Source organism: Sprattus sprattus (assembly GCF_963457725.1).
Source record: "Sprattus sprattus genome assembly, chromosome: 19".
Classification (NCBI taxonomy): Eukaryota; Metazoa; Chordata; class Actinopteri; order Clupeiformes; family Clupeidae; genus Sprattus; species Sprattus sprattus.
Window position 1 is genome coordinate 4,042,746 of NC_137917.1, and position 12,537 is coordinate 4,055,282.

The 12,537-nt window shown below is 43.2% G+C and overlaps 1 protein-coding gene across 1 annotated transcript; it reads left to right on the forward strand.

Annotated features, from left to right (window-relative positions):
• The first annotated feature begins 1,538 nt into the window (after positions 1 to 1,538).
• cenpw (centromere protein W) lies at positions 1,539 to 12,130 on the forward strand. Its single transcript, XM_080858454.1, has 3 exons — positions 1,539 to 1,701; positions 10,014 to 10,127; positions 11,954 to 12,130. The coding sequence occupies exons 1-3, from the start codon at positions 1,615 to 1,617 to the stop codon at positions 11,978 to 11,980; spliced, it is 228 nt and encodes a 75-aa protein (XP_080714580.1). The 5' UTR covers positions 1,539 to 1,614; the 3' UTR covers positions 11,981 to 12,130.
• Positions 12,131 to 12,537: the final 407 nt, after the last annotated feature.

The window sequence follows — 12,537 nt, forward strand, 5'->3', positions numbered from 1 at the left end:
CACAAAAACACTGTGAAACATCCACAAAACAAAGTCCAACTTTTATATCCGTGGTTCTCTAATTAACTTCATATATTCCCATACACATGTGTAAATTATTATAAGTAAAAGAATCAATGACACTAGGAACTGTTAACGTAATCAAAATGGAAGTGGGGAGTCACATTTTCCCAATTTGTTTAAATTTGGTATTGCTAATTAAAAAGTACAATTGTCAATGTGACTAAAATATCAAATTGCAATAACATGAAAACACTCCAGTGATATAAATAGATAATAAAGGCAATAAATGTTGTGTGAAACTGTTTTGTTTACTTTTAAATATATCCACTCCCACATTGAAATTCATCTCAATGAAATCTAATTATTTTAAAATGAAAAGAATGACCTCAGTGCTTGCCATCATCTCTACTGCTATTTCAGACTAGTCATCATGCCATTGCTTTCTATTTCCATAGCATTTAAGTTGAAATATCTGATGCCATGTGCAGTGCTTAAATTGCCTTCATGAAAGGGCAGGTCTACCTCTCTACTAGCCTATAAAATATCTACCCACATGAAAAGCTATAGAACAAAAAGCCTCTAATTGTTACCGTGCAATAAAGGCATATAACTAAACCTAATGCACAAAATATTTGCAAATAAAATAAAAATGAAGTCATTTTTAAGTCATTTTGGAACAATTGTACTCCCAGCCATTACAAATTTGAAAGGTAATATGTTTGTATTACCATGAAAGAGATCTGTTCTGCTGTGTCACCCCTTATCGGACAAGATCTTGAGCCTCAGTCTGTTTATTAATTATGCCGATATGTTTCAGAAACACATGTTCATGGTCCAATTATTCTCTCCCCAGCCACATTTGCACTTCAAAACCTTTAATTGATCACTGAACAAACTGGAACTATTCAGCTAATATTTTATAAGTAGATATGGTGGACATACCCCAAGGCTACCCTCTTTCATTTCCAAACTATGTCAAATGCCAAAGCCCTGAGAAACTAATAGAAACCATGAACATGCAACATTTACATGGACTCTGGCATGGTTTCAGCTCAATATTATTTATTTATGTATTTCTAATTCAGAAAATGATTTGCAGATGTCCCACATATTTAGTATTTGCTGCTTACATATACTATACAAGCAACAAGAGGGCTGCTTTCCCTTCTTTTTAATTAGAATGCATATTTTAGAAAAATACTTTTGTAAATGCATTAAGTCTTGAATTGAAACATTGCATCTATAGATGGCTGCTAGTGGTGTGTAGACATAGACATGTTTTCTTCAATTAACCATGACTTTATTGAACTTTCCCCCATTCCCACTTTCCCCCACCTTTCAAATGTGAAACATGAGAGATTTTCAGCTGACTATTCTATGCTCCCAGCACACCCTCAAAAGTGTTTCCAAAGATTTTAGAAACAGCCTAACTTACATTCTATGAGCTTGTCAGTTTTCATTTTGTGACGACATATGCATGGGACGTGCTACGTCATAAACACGAGCCGGTAGTGAATGCGCGGCAGATTGAAAAATTGAAACCTTTGGATTTTGTTTTCAATTTACTCGGAGTTTTATTTGATTTCCAACGATCCCGAAAGTAAAGACAAAATGCCGAATAAAATACCAAGAAAAACTATCAAAGATATTCTGAAAAAGAACACCAACATGCGTATTGGTGCTAATGCAGATTTGATGGTGAGTTTTGTTTTTAGCTACACTAGCTAGTGTGAAAAGGCTAGAAAATAACTTACGAATGTTTGATCGATAGCCACGTCTAGCTTATCTCATTTAATGAATACTAATAGCCGAGTGTTTCGTCCAAAGGTTCGAATGTCAAAAAAGTAGACGATTCAAAAACCGTCGTTTGCATTTAAAAAAAAAACATTAGCGAGTGCTGACGTTACATATCTTTGAAGCAGCCAGTGTTAAGTGGCTAATGATGAAACCTAATTTTGCTATGTCAAATTGTGTATTCGGAATGCCACCTTAAAACATGACTGTAAAAGCGATGTCCTCATTCAATGAAATGTGACTCGCAAATCGCAAACCCGGACATGATCTTAAATCCATTGGTATTCGTCTCTGTCGACAGGACTGAGATTTACTCGCAGCACAACTCTGCTTCCACAGCTGCAGTTGGATAGCTGCACCATTTTCACAGCACAAATACAGTAACGTTATAATAGTACACACCATTCGGAATGTGTACTAAACATCTGTTTGTGATTGTTTGGCAATGAGTATTCTAATGAACTTTTATGTCCTCAGACAGGTTATTCTATACGTTTGTGTTGAATGAGTATGCCCTATTGGAAGCAACAGTTGTGTGTCTTGATCACGTTGCGGTTGTGGTGGATGTGTGGTACATAATTGCCTGTTGTCTTTTCATCTGTGACGTGTTTCTTCTTTATATTTTAAAGAAAACTTCCCTAAAGAATTTTCTGCTGTTATAACTCAACTTAACCCCAATTTGTCACAGCAGAATGTTAGTGAAGAGAAGGAATTGGCCACATTTCACCCCTTCAGTATATAAATGCAATTTGGAGATAATTACTTGTTTTGGGTACCAGAACATGTAGTTAATGTCATAACAGGTTTTACAGAAAATGGTAACCACTTTACTCCCGCAGACAGTTTTGTCTGCTCATCAGTGCAATGTAGGCTAATGGGGCTGTGTCATAGAGAATTTGCTTTGTCATTAATAAACAGACGTTTAAACATGGATACCAGCCAACTCTCCCGTTCTTTTCCTGGTTGCACTTGTTTTAAACAAATTGTTTTTCAACCAATTTCTTTATTGGATTGTATTTTCTCAGAATTACTACTGACTCTTTGCTATATGCTCATTAGTAAAATGTTACCCCATCGTTTGGAGTCAATATGTAGGCTACAACTGTATTTGAGTTATTGAGTTGCAGCCCAGTCCGAGTTAGAAATTGTTCTTCCTCCGGCTCACTCATTTGTGCTCTTGACATTTTAGATTTTTGTTTTACTCTTTTTCTCATCTTGGTATAATCCTGTGTGATGACGGGAAAGTACTGTAAGCATCCACTCAAACCAGTCACTAAGAGACCAGTCTTCAAAGCAGTTCAAAGTGCCACGACTCCAGACATTAATGTAGCACACACTGTACTGATGTGGCCTTATAACAAGCTTGATGCATCAGTTGCTAAGAGACTTTTGTGTATGTAAAATTAACAGAATTGTGGGTAAGACCGACCTGAGCAGGGCTGCCTTAATGTATCTTGTGTGAAGTGGCCATCGCAGATGTCACAGGAAGGCGTGGTGTGTGAGAGTCGGTTGCCACTCTTTTGATTGCTGCCTTATGCCAACCACTTCACAGCCTCACAGGAATGCACAGTAGTCAGCTGCCACACCAAAATAGGCAGATCAGGACCACAAGCCTTCCCATTCACCATAGGGGAAAGCAAGTAAATAAAAAAAGTATGGGTTTTTCTCATTTACGGTCAAGGCTAGATCTTTTTTGTTTTATGGTTTATTCGCCCAGTTGTTATTGGAAACAGTCACAGGAAGACAGGCAGACATTATAAAGAAATCACCGGGTTTTAAAGTGGTCACTGAACCAGCCCCCAGATGCCACTGTAGAAAGTAGCCTAACCACTTAACAGAATGTGTTGTTCTTTAATTTTGGGAGTTAACAGATGGCATTGATCATTAGAGCGAAACATGTTTTTAAATGTTGTGGTCTCCCCTCCATTTCGACGGTGTGTGGATGTGTACAGTCTGTTTAATGTGTGTTAAGAGGCCATGGTTCAAACGGCTAATCACAGCACTGATTGTTAAAGGTTTTTGTATGTGTGTGTGAGTGTGTAATACCCGTGAGTTGGTACTAACAGGCTCAAAATCAGAGGCTCGGGCAGCTGGACTGGGCTTTATGGGGAGTGAAGGTGGAGGCCCGCCAGAAATGTAAAAACCCACCTGCAAGGTGTGCAGCTTTACAGGGGTCTAATCCAGCAATTAGGCAAATGCTAAGAAGGAGGTACAGAAGGGAAAAGGGAGTCTATTTCAGCCTCCTTCTCTATATTTCCTGCATGTTTTTTCTCTCTCTCTTTGCAATTAATTTTGGCCTACACCATTTGGCCGGAGTTCTACCGCATATATTTCCACTTTGTTTAATTTAATTGGATTCTATAGGTGGTGACTGGGCAATGCCTCCCACGCACAGCAGTGTTAATGCCTCTTGATCTAACATAAGGATGTAATATGCAGACATGTGTAGCCTAATCTCTGTTCATAACATTTCCTCTCACCATCCATTATCAAAGGTGATTCAGGTAGCTTGTAAAGCTTCTAGTGTTGATGTATTTCCTGCTAAATGAGAAACAATCGTTGACTAGGGCTGGGTATTGGCACAGATGTCCCGATTGGATTTACGATTCACAAGATGACTATTAAATTAAATTCTATTTTGATTAAATATTTAAACGATGGTATGAAATACTATAGAGCAGCTTTCCCTATTTGGAGAAATTTTAAAAACCCTAAAGGGAATACAAATGTTCAAATGCAGTCACTGAAAACAAATTGTGAAAACCACTAAAGAGCTAAAGGCTAAAGGCTTGTATACCTAGTTCAGTTTATTTGAGGCACACATGGGTGTAGCTGCTTTAACAAACAAAGCCAGCCCGTCTCTTTCAAAGCACAAAAATTACTCGCGAAGCATTTGGCTGAAATTTTTTTTTGCCAAGTCAAAAGTCCAATGCCTTGTTTTTTCTAATGATCAGGTTACTGTAGCTTAAAGATATGTGCCAAAACATAAAATCTCAGTGTGTTTAAAAAAATAAAAATAAATGTTTTTTTGGACATACACACACAGAGAGTGAGTCGGCACGGAGAGACCCCTTTGTGAATGCCTGGGGAAACCCTGTATTGCTAAACATGTTGGCTCCATGGCCGGTTGTCCTGCCCTGCACTATTTAAGAGCCAATCAGCTGTTTGTAGAGACATAACTGTGTCTGAAAGTACATCTTATTAAACTGAAACAAAACATCCGACTATTTTGTTAAATTAGAAAATGTGCAGTGGGCAGAACAACCTTTAATATATAAACGTTTCTGATGCTGATTAGACTGCTGTTTTCCATAACTAAATATCTGTCCAAGATGGCACTGAGTTGACTAGACAGACGTGTCTATAAGATCCTCTCTTTTTACAGGTTCCACTTTTGTTGTTTAAAACAGCGTACAATCAATATTATTTTGGACTGTGCTTAGCGGTCTCAAGTCTGCTGGTCTGGTATTCTGTTCCAGTCCCACAGCTAGCAGGCAGTGGAAGCAACTCTGTCACATCCTCCAGCAGTGGAACGACTGATGAGTTTTCTCCCTCACAGGCCGAGATTGGTCCGTACCTCTCCAGGAGCCCGTAGCAGACCCGGCGGGTCACCGTGCTGGTGTTTATGAGGCGACCCAAAGGGCAGGGAGGGGTGCGCGTTCTGTGGCGGCTTTGTTCTGCTGCTCAACCACGATGGCCCCGGCAGCATTTGATGGTCGATTGAACGCAAAAACAATCAGCCGCATCCTGCGAGGAAGCTGTGAAAGTGTTTTTTCCCCCCTTTGACTCAAGCGCGCCTGCTAGGTCCCTTGGAGATGAGAGTGAAGCCTGAGTGGCCTGATGGAACTGTCCCACACACACACACACACAGACCCCGATACTGCAGGTGCAGTGAACAGCACTCCAGTGCTCCTGGGGCCATTTCTCACACCAGCTTAATGAGAGTTTACTTAAGGCACCCTGCTTATTTAACTTTCAGTTTTTGGGAGACTCTGAAAAGCATTTGAGTAAGTCACTTTTCTGTTTAGACAGGTAGCTATGTCTGACCCTCAGGGAGGGAAGGTTTCCAAGGTGCTCCTAGGGGCCAGGTCATACTGTATGTTTCAGAGCAGTTTCATCTGCTTCACACAGTGTACCCAGCGGGGGAATTTTCATGAGCTTGGCAATGGTAGCACTACGTTCTCTACTGTGCTTTATTTATTCTTAAGTTCTTGAACTGCATTGGAACCTTCCAGGGTTCAATTTAGATGACTCGCTGCAAGTGTGTAGGGCCCTTTTTTTTTTTGCCAGATTCAGTTTAATCAAATTGATTATCAACAAATCATATGTCCAATCAACAAATGTACACAGAACATTTGAATCATATTTCTATTAGTCTAGGGGGTGATACCTGTATTGTAGTAGGGGATGGAGTGTAGGGTTGCGATGCTAGAATAACCCCCAAAGACTAAAAGTGTAGTTCTATTTACACATTTCTATTTCATTTTGTAGAATAAATAAAGGGGACAAAAAAGGGGAGATTACCTTCCAGTTACAAGACTTGTACTGAGTCAGTAAGTTATGTGTTATGATGGTCTACTACATGCACATTGTTAATTCTATGGTCATTCTAGAAATATATTTAGATGCTGGCCCAATGACTAGTTTAGCTCTCCTGTGTCAGTCTACAACAAGTAGAGGGATGCCATCAGTGTGGCAAACTTCTAAAACCAGCAAGAGGGGGATTTAATGGGATGTGTTGTTGTTTCATTAACTTTGGCTGGTTTTCTCTGTAAACATCTTTGACAAAGCCTGTGTCACTCATGCGGGCTAATGCAAAATGTTGCCTACAACGCTCTCAAATGTATTTCTCTCTGATCTGAAAATGTCTATTTCTGCAATTTTCTCACAGAATTCTGCGATTCCGCCCACATTTTCTGCTTTGAGGAAAACATAGGCCCCTATAAGTGATCGTTACCGAGAAACATGTAAGCTCTTCATTTGTGTCTGTGGCCAGAGCAGCCTTCAGCTTCTCACTGTTCTTTATTTTCTTGTTGTTGTTTTAAACAATTGTAATGCCAGGTTTTAAATTGTCTTTGGATGATATTTGAAGTCCAACTGCCGGTTTATTTAACTTTGCTGGGCTTTGTGTACGGCTTGAATGTTCTGAAGGCTAGAGGTGAAGTGGTAACAAATGTGCTTGGCTGGATACAGGTCCAACATGAAGCCCAGCGAAACACGAGGATTGGGGAAAGGTGACCCTCCTCTATTCACAAACTCTTGATTCACCTCTCTCTCTCACTATCTCTCTCTCTGCGTTTCATTCCCTCGCTTTCTCCCATTGTGAAGTTTCCATGCGCGACCGTGTCTGAGAGGCAGTCGGTGGAGGGGAGACCCTCTCCTTTAATCAGTTCAGTCGGATCGTTATGTTTTGGCAAGGGTTCTGGCACGCTGCGAGGTCCGTGCCTTTCGGCTCTCGTTCCGCCCAAGACACTAGCGGGGCCAGCTGTTGGGGGGGAAATATTCAGACGGCCCAGAGATGACCTACAATTATGAAAATGAGGTATTAATAGATTTAAATTGCATCCAAATGGCTATCATGTAGATGCACGGGGAAAAGCGGCTTGTTTTTTTCCGTTGAAATCATTAGCAGTGTTTGGAAAACTTGCTGGATGGGGTTCAGAGGGATTGCGGACACGTGTGTGTGTGTCTCTGTGTGTGTGTGTGTGTGTCTCTGTGTGTGTGTGTGTGTGTGCATGCATGCGCATATGAATGCCCCACTGGCTTGTTGTGTGTTTACTTCCACACAGACAGGAGCTCCGTTTCTTTAAGGAAGAGTTGTGTTCCTGAAAGTGTTGAGTTGTGTGTGTGTGTGTGTGTGTGTGTGTGTGTGTGTACACATGTCCACTCTTTGCATGCATGTATGTTCTGCAGGTGTGGGCTTTATGCATTTGGCTCTTCTGCAAGTCCTGTACTGCATAGGCTGCGTGTTTGCATGCGGGGGAGCGCAATCTTGGACACGTTATTAAAACGCATATTCAGGCCAACCTCTTGAGCAACTCCTGAGATAATTGAACCAAAGCAAGGAGCTTTAGTTTGCATGCAGAGGAATAAAACAGAGATAGACAGTAGGAAGGGAGGAAGGAAGAAAGAAAGATGGCGATAGAAAAAGAAATGGAGAGCAAGGCAAGTAGAAATGTAGAGGGAGAAACTGAAAGGGAGAAATAAGGAGAGAGACGGAGAGAGAAAGATTGGAACAAAAAGAGGGAGGAAAAAGAATGATCGCGAGGAAGTGGGGGGAAAAAATGGCGAGAGCTAAGGGGCATTTGGGGGTATTTGTTTCCTCGAAAGCAATTCTTAGACTGAGTGCTCAGGATTACTAGGCAGCCCCGTGTTCTCTGCGTGCCTACCAGACATTGAGAACATTAAAATGGACTTTCAGGGTAACGCTCCATTTAAGCAACCATCAGTTTGAGGGCAGATCTCCCACCTCTGCTAAGGAGTTACACTGCTGGATAAAGGCAAATAATTCAAACAGACAAAAAGATTAAAGCGTTTAGTTTAGATTGTCGGAGCGCCAGGTCTCTTGTGGCCTCTTTTGATTTTCCATTGGGAAAACAAAACCATGCAGTGCTTGGCGTGTTCTTCCATTTCTCCATAAACAGCACATTTCTTTTTCCACCGTGGTCAAGGGTCAGATATGCTAAGCTGTGGCCTGTCATCAGCAACTTGTGAAGATTCAAGGCCCAGTACTCAATCCACTGGTGGTGAAAGATGGCCAATGAGAACGAGCTACAGCTCTGGAGAGATGGAATAGAGAGAGAGAGAGAGAGATGTGGGGTGAAAGATGGGAAAAGAGTGACATCAAGAGATGCAGAGAAGGACGAGAGACGTAGATTAATAGAGTGATGAGAGGAGGGGGTGGACAGAAGACGAACCCATAACAGAGTGAGGGGCAGAGGGAGAGACATTGAGACAAACAGGGAGGTGGCAGAGCGGGGGGAGCAGTGAGGGGAGACACAGGGAGGTGGCAGAGCGGGGGGAGCAGTGAGGGGAGACACAGGGAGGTGGCAGAGCGGGGGGAGCTGTGAGGGGAGACACACAAGGAGGTGGCAGTGAGGGGAGACACACAGGGAGGTGGCAGAGCGGGGGGAGCAGTGAGGGGAGACACACAGGGAGGTGGCAGAGTGAGGGGAGACACACAGGGAGGTGGCAGAGTGAGGGGAGACACACAGGAAGGTGGCAGAGTGAGGGGAGACACACAGGGAGGTGGCAGAGTGAGGGGAGACACACAGGGAGGTGGCAGAGTGAGGGGAGACACACAGGGAGGTGGCAGAGTGAGGGGAGACGCACAGGGAGGTGGCAGAGTGAGGGGAGACACACAGGGAGGTGGCAGAGCGGGGGAGCAGTGGCCCTGGCAAGGTGATCCGTGGATGAGCCAAAGGCCTGGTTGCTCGGGCAGCCAGCAGAGACCTCCCGTGCAGCACCGAACCCCCCCTGTGCCCTGCATCTCGTGACAAAGTGGAGTAAGATGGATGAACCGCTGAAAAGGAGACAATTTCCTGGTGTAATCCGGGCCTAAATGTGAGGAATGGCCGTGCACATAGGGGGTCTGCCTCGTGGGAGGTGCGGCTACAACATGGAGGGTGGGGAGAGATTGATGGATTTATAGTTCCTCTCACAGACCCCCTGCTCCCTTTTGGACGGACCATCACCAGAGTGCCGAAATTGTTGATGGGGTTCATGTTCGGTTGTGATTTATTATTAAATTAAATTAAAGGTCGCTGTGCTAAAAAAAAAACCAATATGACTACAGCAATCCCTCAGATATAGAAGCTGCTGATCAGTTCCATGATGTTGGCCTGATGGAACATATCAAATGTATTCCACAATAATTGGCCCAGATGTGCCAATGAGGGAAGTCAGGAGTGGGAACGCATAGGATAGGCAAGGAATGTTGCCTCTATCCATGACCTCATGAAGTTCATTCCATACTCTCTAATATGGCAGGCTCTATACTGAGTATTTCTATAGTGGAGAGGGTGTAGGTCAGCATATTGAGATCTCCTCAGGCCAGCACTCCTAACCCACAACTTTCCCCTTTGTCTTTTCAGTACAACTTGAACATCATGCCTATTTATTCATTCATGGTTTATATGCAAAGTACTGGTTGTCTAGCTCTGTGCTCTCCAGTTCACCTGCTGCTCCTTTAATGCCTTTCCTTGTGTGTCCTGTAGGTGCAGCTTGACCTGCTGCTGTTTCTCCACCGGCTGACCGAGGAGGCGCGGGCCAAAGCCTTCGAGGAGAAATCAGCCACCATCAAGGCTCACCACGTCCAAGCCGTCGCTAAGGTTTCAAGTCTATTATCACTCACTCGGCTTCCTGTCAGTGTTCTCCATCTGTGATGCCTTATTAGCTTCAAGTATGGTCTCAGGCATGCTGTGAGCCATGTCTGTAAAGGTCTTGGAGCAGGGCCCTGATCTCGGAGTGCATGCATGCATAAAATTAGCGTACTTTGTGTTTCCTGTAAGGAACTTTTAAGCAGTTCACACATCAGTGACGGCTTTGTTGCGGTTTCTTCATTCCTGTTAACATGCAGCATTTAAAACCATTATCTGAGGGAAATTTCTCTTTCCCTTCTCACACTCTCTGTGTGTGTCTCTCTCTTTTTATTTTTCTCTCTCTCTCTCTTTCTCTTTCCGTCTTGCATCTTGAAAATCCAAGTATAGTTTTTGAGGCCGAGGCAGCATGCCCCTCTCCCAAAGCCGTATGTGCCCCCTGATTAGTGGGCTAGGGTTTCCAGTGCATATTAATTTAATCACGCCCTATTGCAAACAGATGTCACCCGCAGCCGCTCCTTCATTGGTCCCCTTCATCAGTATGTGTTGCTGCAATCAATACAGTCATTAGGCCAGCTGTCAAACCCCAATGGTAGGGCCTTCTTTTTTTAACGTCCAAATGTACAGTTCTGGGTGTGTGGTTGTATGCTCTGGCGGAGGAGTGTGTAAAACATGCTTTGCCACCCAGTTGCATGAAGAGTTCATACGCATATGGTAGACAGCTCTCCGGCTCGGTTTGGTCCCTTCGGCTTGACATGGCGGCCCCGGTCTCACCTCCCGCACTGATTACGATAGATTCCCAGCAGCACTTGACTTCTCTCTGGTCCGTCAGAGTCGGGGAATACGGTCAGCGGAGGGCTGCCTTATAATGGCCGTGTGCCGTGAAGATGAATGATGGTGGTGTGAAACCAAGACATTCTTTCACAGCACAGATTCATGGTGTCCATAGACTCTCTCTCTCTCTCTCTCTCTCTCTCTCTCTCTCGCTCTCTCCCTCTCATGCTAACAGCTGCACCATTTCCGAGCACTCTTGGTTTCCTTTCTCCTTCTATCTACTTCAGTCCAGTGTAGGAAGAGGTGAGCGTTTCTGTACATATGGGCCTCTCCGCCTCTGGCTGACTGGCTGGCAGGGCTGGGAAGCAGCTCCCGGCGGCATTGCTAGTAGCCGGAGTGTAAAAACGCCCCCGAGCTCTCTGAGGAGCACGGATCAGCGTGCCCAAGAGCCAGGCCAGTCAGTGTAATGCTGAGCAGAGATCCGGCCTGTAAAAGTCAACACGCCACGTTTATTTTATGACTTATTTGATTATTTGATTAAAAGGTAATTCACTGCAGGGCCTCAAGGCTTCTTTGCACAGATGCGGTGGTGCCCGAGCGAGTGAAGAATGGTCCGGTTGTTTCATTAAAGCAAGGGTCCGTGACGGCCTGTCACAACCAAAACGCTTGAAATTACACACTTTGTGCAGTTCAAACAGGCCCGTCAAAAGTAGGAACTCCAGAAAAACAAGTGTGTAATATTTCACCGGAATAAGAAAAAAATAAACTTTCAAACCAACATGCAGTCAAATGAGAAGGAAATGGTCTGGGAACAGAGAAGGGGAGAAGGCAAGAGGCTGAAGTGAGGTTAGCATCCAGTTTGAGTAGATGCTCAAGATCTCTCCAAAGGGTTACTTGAACATCTGATTTAATCATGTAGCATTAACAGAAGCTTGTTCAATTCATGTGCATTCAAAGGAAGCTTTTTCTCCAGTAGTTTTGTATGTGCATTATTGTGCATATTAGGACTGAAAAATAATGTAGAGGCCTGAACAATGTTTTGTTTTTCTGACCTCTGTTTTCAGAAAGTTCTCAAGAGTGTCCGGGGATGACTGCGAAGGGAGGAACCTCCTCTTCATCTTCTGTTGGCCCGTTTAAGTCCCCTGTAATGTTCTGCTTTGATCATACAATCCTAGTAACACAGCTTTGACATTTATTATTTAAAGTTTGCTTTATAGGGAACTGTTTTGTTTGTGTATTTTTATTCATCAGTAATCTTCAATATGACAGGAAACGAAGGCAATGGCTGATACCATTATTACAACACTCAATTGAAGACTTTTCTGTATTCTATGATTATTTCGTGCTTGTAAATAAACAATTTCTTTCAATTCACATGGCTAATGCATCACGCCCTGATATAGTTGACTACCCGTGCTACATTTCTCTCCCCCTTTTCCTTGTGAAAAACTAAATACTTGGCTCTGGGCCATAGACAACAGTGGGGCCATTATCGCTGGCTGCTCACGAAAGCAGGTTTCGTTGTAGGAAAGTTCATTCAGATGATATTTCATTTTCTCCCTGTTGTAATGAGATGGCTATCTCTCAGCTGTGCTTTAATAATCGCTTGCTAACATTGCTATTTTAGGACCTAATATATCTGTCAGCC

What these genes read in the sequence shown, in the direction of transcription:
- cenpw (XM_080858454.1), top strand. Translation starts at nt 1,615, where the DNA reads ATGCCGAATAAAATACCAAGAAAAACTATCAAAGATATTCTGAAAAAG. An exon ending in GTGCTAATGCAGATTTGATG is followed by an intron (nt 1,702 to 10,013) that starts GTGAGTTTTGTT and finishes TGTGTCCTGTAG; the next exon opens with GTGCAGCTTGACCTGCTGCT. An exon ending in ACGTCCAAGCCGTCGCTAAG is followed by an intron (nt 10,128 to 11,953) that starts GTTTCAAGTCTA and finishes CTCTGTTTTCAG; the next exon opens with AAAGTTCTCAAGAGTGTCCG.